Source organism: Loxodonta africana, chromosome 16 (assembly GCF_030014295.1).
Source record: "Loxodonta africana isolate mLoxAfr1 chromosome 16, mLoxAfr1.hap2, whole genome shotgun sequence".
Lineage (NCBI taxonomy): Eukaryota > Metazoa > Chordata > Mammalia > Proboscidea > Elephantidae > Loxodonta > Loxodonta africana.
In genome coordinates, this window is record NC_087357.1 from 8771557 (window position 1) to 8798836 (window position 27280).

Genomic DNA, 27280 nt, shown 5'->3' on the forward strand with positions numbered 1-27280 from the left:
AACATTTTTACAGGGATATTCCTTCTGAGTTCTAACATGGGACTCCAAAAATCTGTCTCCCTTAGTGGAATCAACAAGGGCAACTCTACTGCCCATTGCTAGTGAGTCAATTCTGATTCACAGCAACCCTATAGGGCAGAGTGGAACTACCCCATAGGGTTTCCAAGGAGCATCTGGTGGATTCGAACTGCCAACCTTCTGGTTAGCAGCCATAGCTCTTAACCACTACGCCACCAGGGTTCCCAGCAACTCTATTATACAAGGAATATTTGCAACACATACATTCATATTCCGGGAAACTAGATGAGTGTGTGTGGAAAAGAAGAGGTGTTTGATGAACTTCAATCTCAGTGATAACTCTTTCTCCAAAAAGAAGTCCTAAATGAATAGAGGAAACCAGTATTTAATGGGATCCGCCTTACTGCCTGACCCCTACATCTACAGGCAAGAGAACAGAAGAGAGAGGCGAGAGTTATACATAATCTCTAAGAATTGATGGTTAAAAATTCACTAAACACAAATGACTCTGAGATCGTGCTAAAGTAACTCCAATAACGATCTAGACACTGTATACCATATTCAAGGTACCAGGCAGAAAACATGGGAAGTAGGTTGTCCAGAATTTTATTTAAATGTCAAGTAAGAGCTACTAAATTTCAAACTAACCCTCTGCTTCGACAAAGCTACCTTCCCAATTTTTTGTTTTGTTTTGTTTGCACTTTCATTCATCATTCCATGTATCCACACACATTCATTGCCACCTCTTCTGTGACCAGCAGCCAGATGTTGGTTGGGCAAACAAAGATAAACACAATGGGTATCATGAAACACTGACTGATAGGTGCTCTGGCAGAGGAAAGCAGATAGAGGACAGTTACTGAGAGCTGGGCAGAAGGGGACCTGGAGAGCAGGATGGTAACACTCCTACAGAGCACCAGCCAGGTGGCCTGCAGTCTTCAAAACATTCATGCCATTTAGACATCTCAAGTGGTGCAAAAGGTTAGACACTCGGTTACTAACTGAAAGGCTGGCAGTTCAAACACAACCAGAGATGCCTCAGAAGACAGGCCTAGCAGTCTACTCCTAAAGGTCACAGCCTGGAAAACCCTGTGGAGCCCAGTTCTACAGCTGGGGTCGCCATGAATTGCAACCAACTGGATGACAATGAATAACTGCTACAGACATCCCAGAGGCAGGGGGAGAAGAGCTCTAAGCAGCTTTGGGGAAGTCTGGGGTCACTGGTACTTTGTGTTCTTCAAAACACAACCTCATTTTTTCCTACAAATAATGTGCTTTGTCTGCTTGGAGGTCCCAGGCCCCTAAGGAAGACAGGACTGCTCAGCCTAATATGGCAAGTCTGGCACTGGCTAAGAGATGGGCTCCTATCGGCTGCTGGAAAAGAAGGAGCTCATCCAACCACTGCCAACAAAAGCCCACTGCCACTTCCTGACCAATGGGTGATCTTGGAGTTGGTTAGGAAAACTGACAATATTTTCTTAACAAACTTGAATTGGATGCTCCCTAAATCTAGGCATTTAAGCTCAAATGCTTCAGATATAGTTGGATTTCCATGGATACACGGGGAAAGCCCCCCACATCTTGTCAGTTTGTCGTACTGTGAAGTTTTCAAGGATTTCATTTTACTTGGATCCACAATCAACACCCATGGAAGCAGCAGTCAAGAAATAAAAGACGTCAATGTCATGCAACAATGTGTGTACTAACCGTTTGATGAGAAACTAGTTTGTTCTGTAAACCTTCATCCAAAGTTCAATAAAAAAGAAATAAAAGACACATTGCATTGGACAAGTCAGCTGCAAAAGACCTCTTTAAAGTATTGAAAAGCAAAGGTGTCACCTTGAAGACTAAGGTGCGCCTGACCCAGTCGCCACCTATGCATATGAAAGCTGGACAATGAGTACGGAAGATGGAAGAAGAATTGACGCCTTTTAATTGTGGTATTGGAGAAGAATATTGAATATACTGCCAAAAGAATGAACAAATCTGTCTTGGAAGAAACACAACCAGAATGCTCCTTAGAAGCAAGGATGGTGAGACTGCATATCATATACTTTGCACATATTATCAGGAGGGACCAGTCCCTGGGGAAGGACATCATACTTGGTAAAGTAGAAGGTCAGCGGAAAAGAGGAAGAGCCTCAATGAGATGGTTTGATACAGTGGTTGCAACAATGGGCTCAAACATAGCAACAATTGTGAGGATGGCACAGGACCTGGCAGTGTTTCGTTCTGTTGTACACAGGGTCACTATGAGTCGGAACTGACTCGATGGCACCTAACAACAAAGACATGGGGAAAGCTTTTAATCAATATTCAGTTTTGCTACTGAAGAACTGATATATGAAATAACTACACTTCCAGGGCATGATCTAGCAAATTCCAAGTGAGGACTTAGAATTAGGAACAAGCCAAAAATACTGCCATGGGTGGTCTTAAAACACAGGAGGGGTCACTCAAAACAGCTGACTTCAACTACCTTCTGAAATTTAATTTCTCCCCACAATAATAGTAATAGCATTTTATGCTTCAAATTAATACCACTTTGAGACTATTAAGTGAAAGAGCTCTTTAAGATGCTGATGTAAATGATGGCTTAGTTATCAAGAAGGGACAGCTGGAGCTGAAACCTGGGCTAGAATATAGAAGAAAAAAAGGTTTTTGGCACCCACTGAGAAAGCCGAAAGAACAAGAGAGATCAAAATTAAAAGCATAAATTAAACAACTGCATAACAATATCGCCAAGAGCAGAGCCCAAGTCTTTTCATTTTTGCAGCAACCACAGGCTATAGCAGCGTCTGAAACGCAGCAGTAGGACACAGCCATTAGTTAACGGCATTTGACAATTTCAACACCCTGTGTAACTAATGGAAATCCTGGTGGCCTAGTGGTTAAGTGCTAACCAGAAAGTCAGCAGTCTGAATCCACCAGGTGCTCCTTGGAAACTCTATGGGGCAGTTCTACACTGTCCTATAGGGTCACTAGGAGTTGGAATCGATGTGAGTGAAGGCAACGGGTTTGGTTTGTTTTGGTTTATGTAACTAGTTTTCTGAGGTCCACACTTAAGGGAACACCACTGATTTTCACATAATCCAAAATGCTGCTCTCCTACGTGGTAGAAACACTGAACTTGCCATTTAAAAGAGCTGCAGATGGGCAAAGGGACCACTTGTCCTCCCCTGCGGCAGGTGTCCAAGCAGAGCTTGGGGGAGGAGCTGATACAGCTCATTGCAAGCAAACACATTTGTGATGTTGAGAGAATGCTTTTCCGATTTCTGCAGCCAGACAGGACATACCCAAATGCCTACCCACAGTCACCCAGGAATGAGAGAGGAGAATTTCCCATCTCATGGAGAAAGGAGAGCTGAGGGCTAGGGCAGGGAGCAAATCTACCGACAGATGCATTTAAAAGACTCTCTCCACGTGCTAAGATAGGCAGTGGAAGCAGGAGATGACAGGTAACCCAACACTCCAAAACTAGTCGTTAATCCTCACTGCTATACAATTAATTTCCACCCATCATCCTTTCTTCTCTGAGATGCTTGTCAGTTGGTCGGGCTTTGCTTCCTATAGCAAGCACAGTAAGATGCATTTACTTTTTTCCCCTTTTCTGACCTTTTAGCCAGACAATTAATGTTTTTTTCTTATCTTTTGACTCCAAGTCGTTAGTTAGTCCTGCCTCTCTGGCTCCATCTTCAAGGTCTCAGCAACACTGAGCAGCTTTGGTATGTGGCAGGGAAGAAAGCTTTCGGTGACCTTTCTCTGACATTTCTCAAAACCCTCTTTTGCCACCTAGGGCCACGTTATCTTAGATCTCCCTATGATGCCTCAGGAAAAACAGAGGCTGTTTGCTACCGTGCCCACCTCCTCCTTGGGATCGCTGCCTCCTAGGACACGGCTGTGGTGCAGCTCACAGGCTGAAGTTGGCAGGCCTCTTCCTTTACCATCTCGATGGCTTTCTTACCAACACTGCTGCCTGAGTCAGCCACATGCTGCGTGTCTTTAACTCCACTTCCAATTGCTTCTTCATCTGAAGGTTCTCAATCTTCAGCCAGGGACTCGCACACCCAGAGTGGCACTGATTCTCTCTCAGATATATGAAAGCCTATTTCTATATTATGGATTGTTTTATTGTGATGAAAATATACACAACAAAATATTCACCCATTCAATGACTTCGCCGTGCATAATTCATGGATTATATGCTTCATGTTGCACAATCTTTATCACTACCCTTTTCCAAATCATTCCACCACCATCAACATAAACTCCACGCCCTCTAAGCAAAAACTCTCCCATTCTCCCTCCCTTCCACCTTCTGGTGACCACTGACAATCTTTACTTTCTATATATTTGTTTATTTCCTATAAGTGAAATCATACAGTATTCGTTCTTTTGTGACTGACTTATTTTGCTCAGGATAATGTTCTCTCGGCTCATCCATGTTGTGGCATGCATCAGGACTTCATTTCTCTCTATGGCTGAGTAATATTACATTGTATGGATGGACCACATTTTGTTTGTCCATTCATCTGTGGATGGACATTTTGGTTATTTCCACCTTTTGGCTATTGTGAAAAGTGCAGCAATTGATTTACTATCTTCTGGAATTTTTTTCTTTTATAATAGCAACTGAAGACTTGCAGCAGATTACTGTAAGAGCAGAAAGTAGCTAGAGAAACTGGGGAGCTCCATGCTGAGTTAATCCTGAGGATCCCAGGCCACTGTAGAGAAGAGGTCCTGGTGTTTTCTTTGAATGTGCATGCCCTAACTGGACTTTCACACTGCCTTCCATAAATCACACCCGTTTTATTTTCTTTAAAGTGGAAGAAGATCTTGTGAAGAGATCTGGTTCAGCCCAAAGTAGAACTGGAAGTGACTAAAAAACTAGACTCCACTAAAACTACCTTGTAAAAGTAAGCTTCTCCAAATCCCTTCCACTTCCACAGATCCTGAGAACAACTCTTATCCCTGACGTGTTCTCACAGACCCCATGTTCAGGGCTAGTCTCATTTAACGTTCAGGAAAGCCCATCCTGACCAATGAACGTCCAAAGGGCATCAAGTGAGGAGAGGGTCATGGGAGGCTCCTGGGTTGGAACTGTGATCTGGAGGGATTGGGGGCAAGAAGGTCAAGGAAACAAAAGACTAGAACTGAAAAGACAGCACCTTGGCCTCTTAGTGCTGTCCCTGGTTCTGAATGCTATGTACCCCAAGCTACGTAAGTTTCTAAGACCAGCAAACACTAACAAATAAGCAACGGGGACTCCAAAGATAAATGTGCTAAAAAAAAATCCACATTTACAATAAAAAATGATCGTCATTAGGGTTCAAAGGGATTCATATTGGGATAAAATTTGGGACTGGAGAGATTATACTTTTCTTTTTGCACACAATTGGAACTCTTGGATTAGATTAGTCTGTTATCTTGGAGTTTGACAGGAGAACACAAAGATGGACTGTATGATTTAGTTAAATTAATATTTGCCAAAAACCCAGAGGGTATCAGGCATTGTATTAGTCATGGGGTTATAAACCTATATAGGGTATAGGATCATCAAGGCAGAAGGGAAGAGAGCTTTACAAACATGGCCAATTCACTTGCAAGACAAAATTTACAATTTTTGATCAAGATGTTTCTTCTCCCATAGCTTTTACGTCAATAACCGGAGCGCTTCTGCAAACTTCTAAATCACAAACGATCTCCAGCCCTACAGTCTGTGGAGAAGTGTCTACTCCAGGAGTTCAAAGGTTTTGGACAGTTCTTCTTGATGGCAGTGGCCATCTAGAAAGATAATCATTCCAAGTATTGGTTTTATGACTTGTTTCCAAGCTGAGAAGGAAAAAATATATACATATAGGGAAATCCCACAACAGTGCTTCATGTTCCTTGGCCTTAGAAAGAGCTTGTCTGCTTCATCTATATTTGGATATACCCATTCAAATGCTGCAATACAATTATTAATGTGACCATAAAATTATCAGTGAAGCTAAACCCTACAGCTTGGAAGCTCCAAGGACAATTAGATGGATTACCAAAGCAATAGGCACAGTGGATTACACAGTTTTAAGCCTTCTATTGAGAACACCCTCCTGCTTAATACAGTTTTAGCAGGCATACCCTGATTGACATTAGTTTCTGAAGACAGCCTGTGACTTAGCCATATAACACAAGGTCAACACTTTAAATTTTGCCCACAAATTAATCTCTCACTGACTTCTACTTCCTATAAACCACATTTATGGACTCCAAACATTTGATTCTTCAAAAAAACAAAAAGACTTTTTAAAACCTTAGAAACATGCTGAAGTGTTTCCTCAAGAAAAGTTCATGGCAATGAAGTCCTAAAAATAGTTCTCAGACATGGCAGAAACACGACTGACCACCAGGTTTTTTTTCAAATTGTCTAAAAAAGATAGACCACAGCGACATCTCAACACAAAGGAGACTTAGTGACTCCTTTGCTTCCTATCAGCAGACATTAGCCAAGCCATGCCATACATCAGGACTGTATGAATTAGCTTGGATCGGAAATAAAAGAAGCAAGAGAAAGGAAAATCGATGAAAGTGGTGATGTAGGAGGAGACAGGTGAGAATAAAAGTCTAAAGAAAGTGCTTTCCATGTCTTTTTTTTAATGCCTACCACCTATAAGAAAAACTATACTGGCTTCCCATTAATTTAAAATAACATCCAAAGAGCTTCCCACCTTACATAACCTGACCTCATTTCTGTCTATTCCCATTTGCTAACTCCATTCTAGCCACAATAGCGCTTCTTTCTGTCCTGCAAACATGCCAACATCCTTCCCATTGCAGAAGGTTCCATGTGCTGGCCCTTCTGCTTGGAACTATCAACACTGCATCTCCCATGACCAACGTCCTTATTATTACCACTCAGGTCTCATTTCAAATTTCACCTCTTGGGAGTTCTAGCTAAAGCCACCCCTTCCCAACACCTCCATCACACTTAGCAGTATGAAAGATTATCTCATCTTTATTGATGTATGCATTCATTCATGCACGCATTCACTCATTCATGCATGCATTCATTCACTCGTGTGCATTTGTTCATGCATGCATGCATTCCTTTGTTCATTCATGACTGCATTCATTCTTGTAAGCTCCATGAGGACAGGGACTCTGTCTACTCGCAGACATCTTCTCAGGATCTAAAATAATGCCTGACACTTAGTAGGAACTTAATAACTATTTGTTGAAGGACTGTAACAAGGGAAAGAAATATGTGCTTTTCCAAGGTGATAGGAATAGGGTCTTTTCAGGAACAGCTTGAAAAAGAAATGTCTGACTGAAGAACTGCCTGGTCCTGGAAAAGAGTCCTGGCATGCACTCGGAGTATCTGAAGCCTCTGTCTTGTCACTGCTGGATTTGCTGACTGTCCCAAGCTGCCAGTTACACATAGGGCCAAACGCCAGTCCCAGCTATGAGCAGCATGGCATGGGACATCAGAAGCCTGGGGTCTAAGAATGATGACGAGATCAGGCCCTGCAGTGTGACTGCCTTCTCCTCTGCAAAACGAGTATGGCAGAGTTAATTTGAGGACTGAAGGCTGTAACGGGAGGCACTTTGGAAACTCTAAGATTACTGGGTAGCGAGGCAACGTTGGTGTTGAGAGAGATTTGTCCTGAAGTCTAGCACGAGAAGGTTCTATAAGCTTGCCATTCACACCTTCCTCAGTACCCAGGAAGAGTGCTCCTCAGATAAGAAATGCACCCTGTATTCTTTTTAAATGTCTACACTTTGGATCTGACTACCAACTTAGACAATTACAGAGGCTCTGCCTGCTGGCTCCTACACACTAGTACAAGGCCAGCATAGAGCAGCGCCTCATCCGCAACCCAGCCCATGAAACTGACAAGACATTCAATCTCTGCCATGTCAATGCCTGGACCTAGGTTCACGTATTTCACGTACTTCACTATATAAAATGACCTTGATCAGAAATGAGCTTAGGGCCAAGCTCTAGTAGGATACGGTGGCCAGAAAAAGATGTTATCTGTGTAAGACACAGGGGAATGGAAGAGCCAATGCCATGGCACGGAGGAGCCTTGGAATGGGTTAGCAATCAGGAACCAGGTAGGAAGCTTCAGGAAGAATGATTCTCAAGGCCGGCTATGAAGATAAAAGGGCTAAGGAAGAAAAATCACCATGTCTGGTGAAGGCAAGGGGAGGGGTAATGTGTAGGCTATCTCTTCCTCCTCTCTCCTGACAAAGCCAGGGGAGAACAAAAAGGCAAACATTTGTATTCAAAGGTACCCAAGATGGGACGTGAGGACGGAGAAGTGTCCACACAAATGCAGCCATACTATGATTCCAACTCTTGCTCAGACAGAATGGATCACAAGCGATAGCTGGCAATACTTTTGGGAAGGGCATGGTCTATGGTCACTGGCTAGATGAACTCAAAGATCAAGTCCGAGTTCACCAAAGCCCATGGAGAATCTCAGCACTGAGTAGAAAATCTTTTCGACAAATGTTTATGCAGTGTTCAACATAATCAGGAAAACAAAAGTTATTTTCAATTTAAAATCCTCAGTGCATACAAGAGACGTTTACACAGTGAAGGTGATAAAAACGCTGGCTGTTAATGTTGACAGAGAGCCTTCTGTGCACACTATTATGGTGCTGAGTGACCATATAAATGCAAATGTGCTCCCACAGGGTTTAGAAGCCACCTCAAAGGGAAGCTTTTCTCTTGCCACCAATTTCACAGATTCTGGTTATCCTATTTGTCCCCGGGTACAAAAAATATGTCTGCATGTTAAAAGTACCAGAGAGGAAAAGCCAACCAAAGCGGTAGGAGAAACCCTGAAAAAGCATCTCCACCACACAACAGTTTTCTGAGGTGCTGGGGTTGAGCAGCTCAGACCTGGTGAAAAAATCCTCCTCCCTCCTCAAACCTTCAAGCTTGCAAACTTACACACAAGCTGTACTCCAAACAAATGCTCTGACATCATTTCTTTAGCAGGGGGAAAGCTTCCCTCCACTACCCTCAGCACCCAGAAAAAAGAAAATCTGTCTGGCTTAATAGGGTTACTAGAACTCACCAGAAAATACAGCCAGAAAGTAAATCCAAAGCTACCCAAACGACAGTGTGAGACGCTAGGGCAGCAGTCAGCAGACATTCGTCTAAAGGTCCAGAGAATAAAGATTTGGGATTTGCAGGCAAAGAGGGAAACTGGAGACAACTGTGTAAGTTTTTAACTGACGACATTCAAATCTTTATTTATGGATATGACATTTGAATCTCATATAATTTTCACATGTCACAAAATATTCTTTTAATTTTTTTGAACAGTTTAAAAATGTAAAAAAAAAAATGGTTCGTAGCCTGTTGTAAAGGAGCCCCAGTGGTGCAGTGGTTAAGCACTCAGCTGCTAACCCACCAGCCGCTCCTTGGGAGAAAGATGTGGCAGTCTGCTTCCGTAAAGATTTACAGCCTTGGAAATCCTATGGGGCAGTTTTTCTCTGTCCTATAGGGTCGCTGTAAGTCGGAATCGACTCGATGGCAAAGGGGTTAGCCTGCTGCCCACAAACAGGTGGCAGGTGGATTCGGCCCTCGGGCTGTAGTTTGCAGACCCCCGCAGGAAAGGAGGTGGTGGGGCCATTGAGTCAGCATTTCTGTGGTTGGTTTTCCCTCAGATTCTTTAAAACTCCGTAAATATAAAGCTGCACTGAAGCCTCCCAAATTCCCTCTGCATGTAACAAAATCAGATTATTTACTTCATCCAGTAGCTTATGTTCGCATTCTAAATTTAATTTAAATATCATCTTAGCTGTAGACGTAGCGTTGGTTGTGTACAAAAAAGACAGAGGCAGAAACCAAGTGGGAAACACGACCGTAATCAATTACCATGGTGCACACTAGCGTTGGGAAAGCACCTGATCTGAGGTGTCTGCTCTAGAAAAAGAAGCCCTGGTGGCACAGCAGTTAAGTACTTGGCTGCTCACCGAAAGGTCAGTGGTTCAAACCCACCAGCCGCTCCACAGAAGGAAGATGTGGCAGTCTGCTTCCATAAAGATTACAGCCTTGGAAACACTATGAGGCAGTTCTACTCTTTCCTATAGGGTCGCTATGAGTCGGAATCGACTCGACGGCAATGGGTTTGGTTTTTGGTTTTGGCTCTAGAAAAGGCAGTGAGCACCAGCCACCACTTGTAATGCTCTCCTGTTCTTATCTTGTAGGCTTTCCTATCGGACTGGGCAAGACACAGCTAACTGTGACACATGCAGGAACAGTGCATGTATTATCTATAGGTACGTTCACGTTCTCCTCTTCCCACTGTTTTATGATGAGTGACAATTGATGCTTACCCACGGATGCAAGAACCCTGTGGGGCCATGCTGGGAGGATTACAGCAGACAAAGAGTAAAGGGCCTTCTCTGACCATCATTCTAAGCTACCTGTAAACACTCAACCCCAGGTAGGTCATCACGGGATCAGGTGGAGCTTGACCCCATTTATCTTGCAAATGCATCTTCGTGGTTTCAAGAACTGGTATAACTGATGGTTTGCTCCCTCAGAATCAATAGCCATGAGCACTGTACGGTTTGTTCCAGAAAGGCTGTGAAATATAAGCCGTTAAGATGGTATATAGATCAAAGGCTTGAAAGCACATTGCCTGTGCTAGCAATACCACAGAAGGGCCAAGCTACTCACCCCAAATATGCCATTCATTTCCAGGGAACTCACACGGGTTCTGGCACTCACATCCTTTGGGGCAGTATCCTGTGTCTAGAGTCCTGCAGCTGTTTTTTTTTGGGGGGGGGGGTTTATGGTTATTTTTTAATTTGAGGGTTGTTTATATTATTGACTACAGCAAGGATACTGCAGAAACGTTCTACAGGCAAAAACCATGCTAGGCTTTAGGAAATGATCTAGGCTATTAAGACAAAGTCACAACCTGTGGAGAGATGGCCATCTTTTTGGTTTTTTTCAGAAATGTAACTTTCACAAACAAAATATGAGAACAATTAGAGATGCTCCGTTAGATCATGTTTTAAAATGAACCCTGAGGTGTACTTTTAGCTGCTCCACCAAATTATCAAAGGACAGTTAGAGCTGTATAGTTACACAGCTAAATATGTGATAAGGAGCTCCCCCTCCCCAAAAACATCCGCTAAAGAGATCTTCCACTCTGCCAACCTCTGTAGCAAGAAGACAGCGATGGGCAGTCCCCGACTTACAACGTATCTGAGTTGCGACAACCTGCACTTACAGCCATCCATGGGGTTTTTGTGTGCATTTTATTGTCAGTCATACGCACTACAGTGAAGCAGCAGCACATAAACTGATGTTATCACTCTCATGCCAACCCCCAAAGACAAATGAATATCAGATGTAAAAAGGTACTGAAAGCTCAGCTGCTAACCGAACGGTCAGTCATTCGAACCCACCAGCTGCTCCATGGGAGAATGATGTGGCAGTCTGCTTCCGTAAAGATTACAGCCTTGGAAACCCTATGGGGTGGTTCTGCTCTGCCTGTAGGGTTGCTATGAGTCGAAATCAACTCAATGGTCACAGGTTTGGTTTTGGATGGAGACAACTTTGGTTGTCACCTCCTGGCATCTAGTGGGTACAGGTCAGGGATACTGCTAAACATCATACACTGCACAGGACAGCCCCCAAGAACAAAGAATCATCCAGGTAAAAATGTCAGCAGGGCCAAGGCTGAGAAAAGGTAGTCTAATCCAAATAAAATGTTCTAGTGACTGTGTTTTTATTGTTAGTTAACAGTACTGTGGAGTCTCTGGGTGGTGCAAATGGTTAACATGCTCAGGGGCTAACCGAAAGGCTGGAGGATTATGCCCACCCAGAGGCACCTCGGAAGAAAGTCCTGGCAATCTACTTCTGAGAAATCAGGCATTGAAAACCCGATGGGGCACAGTTCTACTTTGACACACATAGGGTTGCCAGGAGTCTCAACTGACTCCATACCAACTAGTTTTAATAGTATTGCACCAATATTAATTTCTTAATTCAGGTCACTGGTTCTCAGCTGAGTGTGATTTTAACCCCAGGGGATATTTGGCAATGTCTGGAGACACTTTTGGTTGTCGCAACTGGGGAGGTGCCACTGGCACCTAGGCGTAGAGCCCACAGACGCTGCTGAACATCCTACAATGCACAGGACAGTCCACCACCATGAATTACCCAGCCCTCAAATGCCAAGAGTGCCCAGATTGAAAACACCTGCCTTCAGGTCAAGTCCAACTCATAGGGACCTTGTAAGGCAGAGTAGAACTGCCCCATAGGGTTTCCAAGGAGCACCTGATAGATTCGAACTCCCGACCTTTTGGTCGGCAGCCCAGCAGTTATCCACTACACCAACAGGGTTTCCACCATCTTGTAAAAGCCACATACGACCGTGGAGGCCACTGGGGGGCAGGAGGCGGGGACCTCTGCACAGCCTGGCCCCACACGCTAAGCCACATGACTGTTTCTGCTTATCCCCATATGCAGAGACAAAAACCAAGCACCATGCACATCTTTGAGCTCTTTTTTTTTTTTTTTTAACTCCAAGTTCTGCTCCAAATTACAAACACGGTGATAGCCAACTCCCCAGAGAAATTTACGTAGTGGGACTCTTTCCCCTACATTCCTCTTGTGGAGGAGAATTTTGAACCAACAGTGAAGGGACGTAACAGTGGGGTCAGCTAACCCATCTCTGACGTCAGGAAACTGTGGAGGAGCCGGGGAGTGAAGAATGTAGAACGCCGGGCAGAGCCTCACGGTTTAACTTTTCTTACTTTGGGAGCAAAACCTCATCCAGCCTTTCAATTCAGCAAAGCAGAAGTGAGAAAAGATTTCCAGAGAAGTTCAGAGACCAATTGAGCTTGTTACCTCTAACCCTATTTAACATTTTGTGGGTGACTGGAAAAAACAATGTATTAGGACGTAGGCCAACTGGCCTGGAGTAATTTAAATAAATTTAGCTTTAAGTCCAGAAGTAACTTCCACAAAAAGTGATTTAACATATCTGTGAAGGACAGGGATTCCTCTTTACGGGAGTTAGTCTTGAGGGGTTACTGTTAAGAATTGGCTCAGCCAACATTTTGCTTGAGTCCCAACGCACCAGTCACTGGGCCAGTTTCCAAAAGAACCGTGGATGTCCAAATGCCACAGGAATTTGCCAAAATTTGGGAAAACTCATCAGGTAGAGGGATTGAGCCACTGTGATCACTTGAGTGATCTCGGATGATCTGGGAAGACGCATGTGTAGTCAGAGAGTCCTTGTCATTGAGGACGTGATTGTAGAGACTGGTGAGTCAGTATTGGGGTTCTTCAGAAACTGAACGGAGGTGAGGGATCTGGGGTCAAGCACTAATGTCAGCCCCCTGGAAACGAGCAAAGCGTCTGGGATGATGGACTAGAGATACTGTCGGCCCTCTGGAAATAAGCAAAGCGTCTGGGCTGAGGTGGGACTAGGGAAAAAGCAGAGTTGTAGGTCTCTCCTTCAGGAAAGTATTTTAAAATTGCTCCCTTTGGAATGGTAACAACAACCAAAAACAAAGCAAAAAACAAACGCACAATCCCCAGACCCTGCTGCAAACAGAAGTCCTGTGGAGGCTTACCAGGCAGGCCACTGGCACTTTGTGGACACTAAGGTTTCAGTGGAGCTGCCATGGACCCCAGGCTTTGCTATTTCATTAAATCTTCCTAAAAAAAAAAACAAAAAAACCAAACCCACTGCCATCGAGTCAATTCTGACTCATAACAACCCTACAGGGCAGACTAGAATGGCTCTATAGAGTTTCCAAGGAGCGCCTGGTGGATTCAAACAGCCGACCTTTTGGTTAGCAGATGTAGCTCTTAACCACTGGGCCGCCAGGGTTTCCTAAATCTTCCTACTTCCATTCAAATAAAGACCTCGATATTACAACTTAGACATAGCTTATCAAACTCCGTTTCCCAGTTTTCCTACGTCTTTATATCATAGAAGGGCCCCGGTGGTGCAGTGGTTAAGCGCTCCCCTGCTAACCTAAAGGTCGGCAGTTCGAAACTCACCAGCGACTCCACGGGAGAAAGATGTAGTAGTCTGCTTCCATAAAGATTACAGCCTTGGAAACCTATGGGACAGTTCTTCTCTGTAATATAGGATCACTATGAGTCGGAATCAACTCAAAGGCAACAGTTTTTTTTTTTAATATTATAAATAATTAAAATTTAACTGGTACTTTTTACAGTGGCTGTTGGTGTTGGATAAGACTTTTCCGAGGTCTGTAGAAATAGGTGAAAAAGAAAAGACAGAGTAGAAGCTCATGTCTAGAACTAGGACCTGGTCAATTAATTGAAAAATTAATCAAAGGGGATCATCACAAAAAATATCTACGTAACTTAAAATTTTTATTTGAATTTGAATCCTGTAAACTGAAATCTTATATGTGTATGATTTAAAGCTATGCCAGTATTCTGCAGTGAGACCCCAATGGATCTTTGAATGTGGGCACTCCCACTGGAGTTCCCCAGAGTTCCACACTGTATTCCGAAAATCACACCCATTTTCCTTTCTTTAAAGTGACCCAGGGTCTTCTGATTTCGGAATTGTTTAGGACGCATACTCAATTTGTCCATACCCTTTTCATACTGTTTTTTAGCACCCTACTCTTTCCAGAGCATCCGCTCCCAGAAATAACAGTTCTCCCTTGTCTCAGTTAGAGTTCTTTGGTTTACGTCACATTCAAGTAAATTACATAGTTTCAATCACAAATACAAACGGCTCCGACGGGTCCAGGAGAAATGCAACAAATCCTCTTGGTAAGCACCAGGCTTGAAGAGTGGGAGCAGAGGGTGGCGGGCCAGTAAGATAGTCGCCCATCAGCCAGGAGCGGCTGGCTTTGTTGGCAGCATTCACCAGCTCACAGAGAAGTGACAGGGTTGGTTAATCCAGCATGTGGGTTAAACGGCTTCCCTAGACTCATCAGAGCACAAAAGACCAACATGACCTTGTTGTTACTGGGTGCCGTCATGTTGATTTTTGACTCAGAGTGACCCCACTTGACATGGGGTTTTCTAGGCTGTCATCTTTAAAGGAGGAGCCCTGGTGGCACAATGGTTAAGCACTCAGCTGCCAACCAAAAGGTCAGCAGTTCAAACCCACTAAGGTCTCCATGGGAGAAAAGACCTGATAATATGCTCCCGTAAGGTAACAGCCTAGAAAACCCTATGGGGCAGTTTTACTCTGTCCTCTAGGGTTCCTGTGAGTTGGATCAACTCCATGGCACACAATGGTCTTTACGGGAGCAGACTGCCAGGGCTTTCTCCCTCTGAGGCCCTCGGTGGTTTCAAACTGCCGCCGGGGCTCCTAGTGAAAAGAAACTGCCCTGACTCTGGTCTGGAAGTCAAAGGCTGAGAATTATAGATACTGGGGAATGAGGCACTTCCCTTGGGGTTCCAATTTGCCTACAGAAGGAGGCGGGTGGGTGGCGCAAGAGGGATTCAGCCAGAAGATACCTCAGCTTTCAGAGAGCCCTGTGGTTCAACCTTCAAATGTCAAGTGATTATTTAAGAGACGATTTCTTTAGTGCAGGTGCTTTCGGACCCCACTGGTCCTCGGGCAGGAGAACCCCTGTTGCGGTGGCCCTGTGACAGTGCACATGGGCCACCCAGGCGAGTCAGAAGGACTTCCAAATTTCAAAGGCTGAGTTGACTTAAGTCCAATTCTCCCCCTCATCGTGGAAGCTTGCCAACAAGTCTTCCTTCAAGTCTTGCATAGAACTCTAGAGAGAAAATGTTTGACCAAAAGGGGAAGTGTTTAGCTCCAGGTCAGAGGCCTTGGAGTTGGTTCGGAGCCTGGCTCCAGCATTTGGGCACTCGGGTACCAGGGTCCCCATCCTGGAATCCAAGAAGGTTTCTCCACAGCACCATCTCCTCCATCTTTCTGGGTACGGCACCATCTCCTCCATCTTTCTGGGTCCTTTCCATGGGCTCCCTGGAGCGCCTTGCCATTGAGTAGGTTCAAGGAGTCTCAAAATAAAGAAATCCTAAAATGCCAAATGACTGTGGTTCTCCCTGAGACCAGGAGGGCACTAGGGCACCACAGCCACCAGTGCCCACATGTTGCAGTTTGTCCTACCTGTTTGCTGGCAGGCCCAGAGCCCTGGAAGTCTGTGAACTTGACCCACCTGTCTTGCATTTATGCACTGCTTTCAGAAACCTAAGTACACTCTCTAATGCGCACAAGAACCACCTGGGTTTCTGGTACCACCTGGCCCTGAGAGATGAAAGGATGCCATATTCAAGACCCGGCTGCCTGCGGTTTTATCAAAGCAGTTCTGTAATAAATCTGTACCTTTTGCCATGGGTACTGGTATATATTTCTCCACAAAAAATAATTCTGTCATGGAAATATACAGGACTTAGAATGAAACATCACAGGGACAAAAGGTCTTGAAGCAATTTCAGGGAAAAAAAAAAAAAAAAAAGGCTACCGGTACCAGAAGAAAAAGGTAACTCGTTCTTAGGGAACATCATCTTTCCAGAACTCACTGCTCAGACGGCTGACCTCTCAGAGGCCAAGTTGAGTTACTGCCCTTTCTCTTTGGCTTATTGTTGTTGGTTGCCATCAAGTTCATTCCAACTCATGGTGGCCCCGTGTGTGTCAGAGCAGAACTGTGCTCCGCAGGGTTTTCAATGAATAATTTTTCAGAAGTACACTGCAAGGCCTTTCTTCGGAGGCACCTCCAGGTACGTTTGAATCGCCAACATTTTGGCCAGTAGTTAATCATTTGAGCCACCCAGGGACTCCATCTCTTTGGTCAAAAAAATCCCTTACGCTTTAGTAAGAGATTCCAACTTATAGACACCCTACAGGACACAGCAGAACTGCCTCAATAGGGCTTCCAAGGAGCACGGATGGATTCAAAGTGCCAACCTTTTGGTTAGCAGCCAAGCTCTTAACCACTGTGCCACCAGGGCTCTTCCCTTTGGCCAGGTGCCCATGAAATCTTTACATCCTTTAGTATTGCACTAAATGATTGGGAAGTGCCTTCTGGCTCCGAAACCCTGTGAGAATGTAATTTCCAATTATGAAAGAAATGGATCTGAGAGTGTCAGCTGAACATGTAACTAGAGTGACAGTGTGCACAGTCACCAAGGCACTTCTTCACCAACACCCTCCTGTTATTTGTGAATCCACCGGAGTGGAGCCGACCACCATTCTCAGGGGAGAATCAACAGGCTACTCACTAGTCCACGGAAGCCCCCAGTATCAAAAGTGATATTTTTGGTAACTGGGAATTTTGAGGTGGTTGACACAATTCGGTTTTTTTTTCTGAAGATGACATTCCTTCGGTTGTGATCTGGACTGACTGCAAAATTCTAATTAAAGACTATCTCAGCATGAAACAAGATTAAAAGGGAACGGAGTTTCGGTTTTCTTTAGTAAAACTTTTTTGGCCGAGACCCATATTCTCTGTCAAAATAGGCTGTAATTATTTCGGAAAATGTTTTAAGGATAAATTACTAATATAATCTTTGCTCATAAGCAGTGGAAATCTTTTGTATCCAGCTCGTCTTGTTATTCTTTTGTCAGACTAATCGGGTGAGTCACTCTACTGATGATTCACCTTCTGTTCAGATTCTGTTTTGCTAAAGGGAGCACTGAAACAGACCATTGGCAAGTCCATCACTCCCTTTCCTGAAGTGGTTAAGTTGTAAAATAAGACTGCAAGAAAATAGCTGGAATTCAGATGTGTATGTTCTTATGGAAATAGCATGTGCCAACCTCAACGCAAAGGCTTTTGGAGATGAAAGCAAGAGTTTAAAAATAATAAGCATGCTGACTCGGACTGATGAAATAAGTATCTTTAGCAGAATTTAAAATCTTCTTGTAAAGCGTTAGGATTCTGATCATTAGTCACAAGACTTGAAGGGACTGTAGTGCCCGGGAGGACCCTGCCCACGCCTTCTTTATTTCGGTGTCGTCAAGGCCACCACTGAGCTGGCCTCTGGGGACACTAATAAATAAGCAGTGGATAAATGTCTGGGCAGGGATCCTGAACAAACAGTGATGCCACGTGTGTTCCTACTAGCTTGCTCTCAACACCACTGAGGGAGGGAGCCTGCAGGGTGTCCCTTCATCTCGGTCATATCTCCATCATTTGGTGCTCAAGCTTAGCAGTTCAAAGCACTATTGTGATAAAATGCTGAGCCCTTGAGCCCTTTCCATTTGGTGCGATCTGTCCACCAAGGGCCTCCCAGGAGACAGGCTGTGCACCAGGCACTGGGGCGACTGGGAAGGGTTTGCAATCTGGTGTAAGGCAGCCCAGACATCCCTACCATAAGACCCAGTTATACCAAAAAGGGAGTGTTCCATGCTGAAAGTGTGTGTCACAGACACAGTAATATCTAAAGAAGCAAGGGAGAGAGGGAGGAAAGATGGTGGTGGATGGGAATGAGTGGAAGGGAGGAAAGAAGGAAAGGGGGGAGGGAGGGAGGGAGGGAGGGAGGAAAGATGGTAGATGGGTGAATGAATGGAAGAAAGGAAAGAAGGGAGGGAGGGAAGATGGTCATGGATGGGTGAATGAATGGAAGGAAGGAAAGAAGGGAGGGAGGGAGGAAGAGGAGGGAAGGAGGAACGATGGTGGATGGATGAATGAATGGAAGAAAGCAAGGAAGGGAGGGAGGGAAGATGGTGTTGGATGAGTAAATTAATGGAGGGGAGGAAGGGAGGGAGAGAGAAGAGGGAAGTAAGAAGGGAGGGAGGGAGGACAAGGAAGGTAGAAGGGAGGGAGGGAGAGAGGGAGGAAAGGGAGGGGAGTACCCATAACAGCACAAAATACCAGGCTGCAAAGACTCTCAGATAAAATGAGCAGGGAAAACCAGAATTGTTGCAGATATTTCACTGGCTGATACTGTACTCCAAAAAGGGGATCTGATGAAGGTAGGGCATGACCAAGACAGCCAGCAGAAGGGAAGACTCGGGACTAATGAAGTCTTACTGTTAAGAGAGGTCACTGCATTTGTATGCAGAAGTGGTGCCAATTCTTTCCTGCCCAGAGCCCACCTGGAGGGCCATCTTGGCAACCTTTGTCATTTAGTGATTCCCTCTTAGTGGAACCGCCCTTTCTGTTGTTGTTGTTAGGTGTCCTCGAGTCAGTTCTGACTCATAGCGACCCTGTGCACAACAGAACACTGCTCGGTCCTCCACCATCCTTACAATCGTTGTTATGCTTGAGCTTGTTGTTGCAGCCACTCTGTCAATCCACCTTGTTAAGGGTCTTCCTCTTTTCCGCTGACCCTGTACTCTGCCAAGCATGATGTCCTTCTCCAGGGACTGTCCCTCCTGACAACATGTCCAAAGTATGTAAGACGCAGTCTCGCCATCCTTGCTACTAAGGAGCATTCTGGCCGCACTTCTTCCAAGACAGATTTGTTCGTTCTTTTGGCAGTCCATGGTATATTCAATATTCTTCGCCAACGCCACACTTCAAAGGTGTCAACTCTTCTTCGGTCTTCTTTATTCATTGTCCAGGTTTCACATGCATATGATGTGACTGAAAATACCATGGCTTGGGTCAGGCGCACCTTAGTCTTCAGGGTGACATCTTTGCTCTTCAACACTTTGAAGAGGTCCTTTGCAGCAGATTTGCCCAATGCAGTGCGTCTTTTGATTTCTTGACTGCAGCTTCCATGGCTCTTGATTGTGGATCCAAGTAAAATGAAATCTTTGACAACTTCAATCTTTTCTCCGTTTATCATGATGTTGCTCATTGGTCCAGTTGTGAGGATTTTTCTTTCTTTATGTTGAGGTGTAACCCATACTGAAGGCTGTGGTCTTTGATCTTCATTAGTAAATGCTTCAAGTCCTCCTCACTTTCAGCAAGCAAGGTTGTGTCATCTGCATAATGCAGTTTGTTAATGAGTCTTCCTCCAATCCTGATGCCCCGTTCTTCTTCGTATAGACCAGCTTCTTGGATTATTTGCTCAGGATACAGATTGAATAGGTATGGTGAAAGAATACAACCCTTACGCACACCTTTCCTGACTTTAAACCAATCAGTATCCCTTGTTCTGTCCAAACAACTGCCTCTTGATCTATGTAAAGGTCCCTCATGAGCACAATCAAGTGTTCTGGAATTCCCATTCTTTGCAACATTGTTATGATCCACACAGTCAAATGCCTTTGCATAATCAATAAAACACAGGTGAACATCCTTCTGGTATTCTCTGCTTTCAGCCAGGATCCATCTGACATCAGCAATGATATCCCTGGTTCCACGTCCTCTTCTGAAACCGTCCTGAATTTCTGGCAGTTCCCTGTCGATATACTGCTGCAGCCATCTTTGAACGATCTTCAGCAGAATTTTGCTTGCATGTGATATTAATGATATTGTTCTATAATTTCCACATTTGGTTGGATCACCTTTCTTGGGAATAGGCATAAATATGGATCTCTTCCAATCAGTTGGCCAGGAAGCTGTCTTCCATATTTCTTGGCATAGATGAGTGAGCACCTCCAGCACTGCGTCTGTTTGTTGAAACATCTCAATTGATATTCCATCAATTCCTGGAGCCTTGTTTTTCGCCAATGCCTTCAGAGCAGCCTGGGCTTCTTCCTTCAGTACCATTGGTTCCTGATCATATGCTACCTCTTGAAATGGTTGAACATCAACTAATTCTTTTTGGTATAATGACTCTGTGTATTCCTTCCATCTTCTTTTGATGCTTCCTGCATGCATCATTTAATATTTTCCCATAGAATCCTTCACTATTGCAACTCAAGTCTTGAATTTTCTCTTCAGTTCACCTTGAGAAATGCCGAGCGTGTTCGTCCCTTTTGGTTTTCCATCTCCAGCTCTTTGCACATGTCGTTATAATACTTTACTTTGTCTTCTCAAGAGGCCCTTTGAAATCTTTTGTTCAGTTCTTTTACTTCATCAATTCCTCCCTTTGCTTTAGCTGCTCAACGTTCGAGAGCAAGTTTCAGAGTCCCCTCTGACATCCATCTTGGTCTTTTCTTTCTTTCCTGTCTTTTCAGTGACCTCTTGCTTTCTTCATGGGTGATGTCCTTGATGTCATTCCACAACTCGTCTGGTCTTTGGTCACTAGTGTTCAATGCATCAAATCTATTCTTGAGATGGTCTCTAAATTCAGGTGGGATATACTAAAGGTCATATTTTGGCTCTCGTGGACTTGCTATGATTTTCTTCAGTTTCACCTTGAACTTGCATATGAGCAATTGATGTTCTGTTCTACATTGTATGCAGAAGTGGTGCCAATTCTTTCCTGCCCAGAGCCCACTTGGAGGGCCATCTTGGCAACCTCTGTCATTCAATGATTCCCTCCTAGTGGAACCGTCCATTCTAGGCTGCATCAATCACCACGACTTACACGTGTCTAGTTCTTGCACACAGAAACTGACGTGGAGGAATTAAACTTTTGCTTAAAATTTAGTGCCTACTGTAGTATTCACAGTGAGTGATGGGGAGGCAAGGAGGACAACGAACAGGAATCATTGTGTAATACCTTATTCAACGTTATTCTTGTATAAGGATTTTTTTTTTTAAAATAAAGCAAATTCTAAGCCAGAAAAAAGAAACCCTGGTGGTGCAAATGGTTAGGCACTCAGTTGGCTAACCAAAAGGTTGGCAGTTCCAGTGGCTCTGTGGGAGAAGACCTGGTGATCTGTTTCTATAAAGATTACAGCCAAGAAAACCCCATGGGGCAGTTCTCTGCCACTTGAGGTCACCATGAGTTGAAATTGACTGACCAGCACCTAACAACAAGAAGTCAGAAAAAAAGGAATGATTTGGACAGACTTCTGAATTCTCCTTGAAATTTTACAGTGCCTGGAATGCAAACTTCTTCTATTCTATTTGAATTCCAAAGATATAGTATTTCTGCTTTGCCACCAGTGTGTAAGGATTTAGGTTTTGGTAGCACCTTAATTATTCCATGGGTCTCTGAAGTTCAACTGAAAACTGATTACTCATTGTGACATTTTATTTTTAAAGTAGTTAAAATTTATTCAGCAGTTGATAAGCCTCTTCCTGTGACCCCCACCTTGGGTTCTGCCCAAAGGTAAAGAAAGGCTAGAAGGACTGTGCTGGGGTTCCAAACAATGGGAGGGACTTCCGTTGTCAATTTCATGAGAAAATAAATGCAATTCATTTTTAGGTGAATATCGAAATTTTCCTAGCTGCTAAATACAGCATTCAGTTTTTACCACCATGCTCTGAGTTGGCGCCTGTGAAATCCCGTGGGGAACACAGTAACTGGTGAATACAATGGTTGCTAGGGCCACTCAGCTTGCCCTTGTCTACCATGAGTCAGTCAGCTTGAAAGAACTCTTGGCCAGGGGAGATGACGTCCCTGGGTACCTTGAAGAGGATGGGGTTTAGACTGGCCGCTGGCGCTGCAAAACACGTGCACAAGAAGCGAATGGTTTTCTGATGTGTGTACTGAGAGTGCAGGAGTGGAGACACATTGGCTCTTCCATTTAATGCCAGAATAAGGGGAAGCAGCGTATATAGCAAGGTGGCAGTGGTGGTCAGATCCATCAGAGTCAAATCGTGCCATTTGCAAAACATGTGTACATTCAGCACAGCTAGTCAGCAACAAAAGCCCTCCTCTAGCCCACTGCAATATCGACATATTTTCACAGGAGGGGATTCCCATAAAGTTTAAGTAAGAGAGGCTTCCTTGTTTGGGATCCATCCACTCCAAACTCTGATAAGCCCCAAACTTCCAGCTGTTTGTTGCTTAATTACCTAGAACTCTCCAAGGAAAACGGGAGCATCGATGGTTCAGTGGTAGAGTTCTCACCTTCCCTGCGGGAGACCTGGGCTCAATTCCCAGCCAGCGTACCTCATGTGTAGCCACCACCCGTCTGTCGGTGAAGGCCTGTGAGGTGCTGTGATGCTGAACAGGTTTCGGCAGAGCTTCCAGACTCAGACAGACTAGGACGAAAGGCCTGGCGGTCTACTTGCAAAAATCAGCTAATAAAAACCCTACAGATCAGAGCGGTCCTATCGCATTGTGCATGGGATTGCTGAGTCAGGGACTGACTCCACAGAAGCAAACAATGACAACTTTATAGCATCAACTTTATAGCCTGTGGGTGGTGCAAACATGGAATGTGCTCAGCTACTAATTGAAAGGTTGGAGGTTAGAGCCCATCCAGAGGCCCCTTGGAAGAAAGGCCTGGTGGTCTGCTTCTGAGAAATCAGCCATTGAAAATCCTGTGGAGCACACTTCAACTCTGACGCACATGGGGGCTGCCACCAGTCTGATTTGGCTCAACATCAACCGGTTACCTTATATAAAAATTAAAAAACCCAAACCCATTGCCATCAAGTCAATTCCCGCTCATAGCCAGCCTATATGGGACATAGCAGAACTGCCCCAGGGTTTCCAAGGATGTGACGTTTACAGAAGCAGACTGCCATATCTTCCTCCCGCGGAGCAGCTGGTGGGTTCGAAACACTGACCTTTTGGTTACCTTATACTGTACTAGAAACCAGAGTTCAAGGCTGATGGCTTAGGAGAGGTTGACTCCTTTGCACCCTTAGGGCCATCACTGGGACCTCAGGCGAGCTATTTGCCCTCTCTGGGCAGAAGATTGCCCATCTTCAAATGAGAAGGCAGGTGAGGTGAGGGCAAACTGCACATGATCTCATGACCCGGCTTCCCACCAGTGTCACCTGAGAAACTCATTGCAACCAAGCCTGGATGAAGGGCAGGCATGGGTCTTTGGCTTCTAACTGCAGTCACAAGGCCCTTGCGGCCCTGAGGGAGTAGCAGCATGCTCTTTACTGAGGCTGGGGTGGCAGAGTGCTGGCGGCTACGTTTACATTATTGATCTCTTCTGACAGCACTGGGTTTTTTGGGTTTGTATGATCTGTGGTGCTTGCTGAGAGGGCGGCATAAAATATGCCTCATACACAACTTGTTAGTCACCTGGTCCCTTTCTTACTTGAGAATTATCATGGATGGAGGTTATAAATAAGGCTTAAGTCTTTCCACTTCAACCTCTCAGTGGTACAATTGATGGGAGGCCAAAAATCCAGTTCCTTATCCCCATGCATCCGCCTGCCTTAGACTCAAGAGCGTAAGTGAGCCTGGGTGCCAGACCAGCTTCTGTACTCCAGAGGGAGGCACAGATGAGACCGACGGCCAAGGATGGAGTTTCGTTATTGTTGTACTTGTTGGGTTCCACCGAGTCATTTCTAGCTCATGGAGACCCTATGTGTGACAGAGCAGAACTGCCCCCATAGGGTTTCCTTGGCTGTAATCTTTACAGGAGCAGATCACCAGGTCTCTTTTCCTGTGGAAGGGCCAGGTGAGTTGGAACCACTGTCCTATTGGTTAGCAGCCAAGCACTTAACCATTGTGCCACCAGGGCTCCTTGAGAATCGAGCATTAGTTAATCCTAAAAGGAGGAGGACAGTTCTGTTTGGTTGGGGGCGGGGGGATGCGGAATGCATTTGGAAAGGTCACCAACTACAAGGTTGGATACTGCACAGTATAGAGTGTGGCAAGGATATCTGGATACCTGGCTAGTGTTTGCTTAACTGTAATGCTAATTTCCTTGTAACGGCATAGAGGAAAGGGGGATAGATCTTATAGTTCAAGTATGAATATCATTGGACATCCATCCATTTCTGATATTTCACTCCTACAGTGATTCTGCAAACACTGATCATGTAAAATAGTGAAGATACAAAATATGATCAATCATTTTCATGTTCAAAGTGTTAAAAAGCCAGTAATCACAAATTATTGATATACAAACTATTGGAATGGGATCCATGTATGTTATAATATTCACATATATATATGTGTGTGTGTTTGTATGAGTGTACATAATTATATAAACACATTAGTTTTGATGAAATAACTTGTAAAATAGGAAACAGGGCATCAGCATTCTGCTAAGATTAGAAGTGAGGAGATTTGGGTTCACTTTTTCAGTTTATTTCAATTCAGTAAGCAAGGAGAGAATCTTCTGAGCCCAGACCTGTGCTAAATGCACTGCAGACAACGGATGAATTAAACATGGTCCATCCTTCAGTGAGTTCACGGAACTGAGAAAAACCAGCTATGATCCAATGAGTCGCCCTTCATGAAAAGTATAGGGTGAGCCCTGCTGGAGGAGGGGGGCTCTGATGGAAGGGAGGGACTTAGACAAGACTGAAGGGTGGCCAGGCCTCGCTATTCTCAGAGAGCCACAGAAAGGAAAAGGGACATGTGACCTGGGTTTTGAAGGATGAGTAGGAGTTGGTCAAGGGGTTTGCCAGATCTTCGATATCATAAGGTGACCCTGGGTTGGGGGAGAGAGAATGGAAAGGGTAAGAAGGAGAATGGGCTGTTTCAATGGCCAAAGAGAAAACTGTTGGATTCTGGACGAAGGCTGAGAGAGCAGCCGATAGGAAGGAAATGGGCACTATTGGTATAGCACAAGGGCTGAGCTTCACTTCAGGGTCCCCAGCTTGGCCAGGTGGATGGATGGTGGTGCCGGCTATGTCTGGGAGAACAGAGGAACAGCCTGGGGGAAAGATTTGGTTTTGGTTACATTGGGTGTCTCGTGTCCCCTGATATTCACATGGGAAGATGTGATTTTTGTTATTTTGGGTGACATGTGGAGATATGTTCAAGAGAATGTCGACTATTTTTGGTCCTGGTTCTCCCAACGCCTGAAGGCGAGGCCAGGCTCACACACAAAAACCAAGGCCCAGAAAGGAAAAGGGTCTCCTCTAAATTCACTCCATTGCCAGTGACAGAGTCAGGTCAGGAATTTAGACCCTAACTTTCCGCTTCCTCTGTATAATGCTGGTGTTGTCAGAGGCACTAAAACGTAAAGCCGGCCAGACCCTGCACACAGGGTTGAGCTTGGGGACCCTGCTTATCCATCCCTAGCCCCAGCATAAGCGCCATCACATGCCCTGCTGAGCCGGGTCTCCCGATTTGCACGTGCCTCCTGCTGGGGGGCTGCTCCTCGGACCCTCCTGTGGGTGGGGGCACATCTTGGCTATCATTTCACAGCCAGGGAGGCCCAGGCCCTCAAAGGTGAGGTTTGTCCACACCAGCAGAGCAGCAGGCCAGTGACAGCAGGGTTTGTGCTGGGGACTCTGGGATCTCTTTCTAGGAGAATTAAAACCAGGGGCCTGAGCTCTGGGTGTGCCGAGCCATGCTGACTGGGGAAGGCTGTAGAGTGGAGGGTTTCCAGTCTCTTTCCTTCCACTCCAGAAAGCAGACGAGTGCCCAGGAGCCCAGCTCACCTGCTTTTAACTCCTAACTGCTACACACAGGGGGCTGGAAAGACGGATTTTTAATGCGTTCCTCCTAAATTAACTTGTATCGCTGGCGACAGCTGGCTGGAGAAACTGTAGCAGGGCCTGATACTTGCAGGCACATTAGACAACGATAGTATAAACTGAAGAAGCAAGAACGGTGTTCCGCTACCAAGTCACAGGAGGTGGCAGGGCCAAGTGTTACTACAGAGCCTCACTCCCACAGTCTCCGGGAGGAAAATCCAGCTGGGGCACCGGCGATGGCGGCCTGGGGACCAGGAGCATTTCTGTTTCTTTGTAAATGTCGAGGATAATAATGTTGTAAAAAATCCCCATGTTTAAACTTTCATTTTCAACAGGAGAAGACTAACTCAAGAAATTAAATGGACCCCCGGCTGTTCTAACCATTCACAGCAAAAAATCACATATCGTGTGGCAAACAACTTGTAATGGCACAGGTGACAAAGCCACTCAGGGTCACCGGGATTCCTTAGCACAGTGTTTTGTTGGATTGTGCGGTTGTCGGGGGCGGAGGGGGTGCATGCAAGGGTAAGGGCAATGTGAAGGTCACGACGATAGTGCCCAGGGTTTTACATGCATGCTTAGAAACCCCTCTGCAGCCTGGGACTTTGCTGTCCCACCTGCCAGTCTGAAGGTTAAAGGAGAAAACACCTAGCACAGGTAATGGGCCTCTGTCCAGCCCATGCAGACTCACCCCTTGAAACCCCAGACTCAGGGCTTTTTCCAGGTTGCTTATCCTCCTGAGGAATAAGCACTTCAGGCTGAGTGTGCCAGGTCCAGATGCCCTTGATGACACATCACAAATACCTGAGCCCAAGGCTGGAGAGTGGCAGCCCACCAAGAGGTACCTACCTAGGTGTGCTGCTGGTCCCTTAAGGCTGCAGGGGAACTGTGAGAACCTCAGTCTCGTCCTCAAAGACCAGGAGATCTAACGTTCAGATGTGGAAGACAAATGCCCCCATCATTCTGTAGGACAGACAGACATCTC

At 45.1% G+C, this 27280-nt stretch overlaps 2 protein-coding genes across 4 annotated transcripts in view; one reads left to right on the plus strand and one right to left on the minus strand.

Annotated features, from left to right (window-relative positions):
- DOCK1 (dedicator of cytokinesis 1) overlaps positions 1-27280 on the minus strand; it is a 542476-nt gene that overhangs the window by 303222 nt on the left and 211974 nt on the right. The gene's annotated exons all lie outside the window — the stretch shown is intronic.
- Positions 1-27280, plus strand: part of INSYN2A (inhibitory synaptic factor 2A) — a 51752-nt gene that overhangs the window by 17610 nt on the left and 6862 nt on the right. Inside the window, exon 2 of the mRNA XM_003419713.4 lies at positions 10222-10293. Within this exon, the coding sequence (XP_003419761.2) occupies positions 10222-10293 (72 nt within the window). The remainder of the gene's footprint in view (positions 1-10221; positions 10294-27280) is intronic.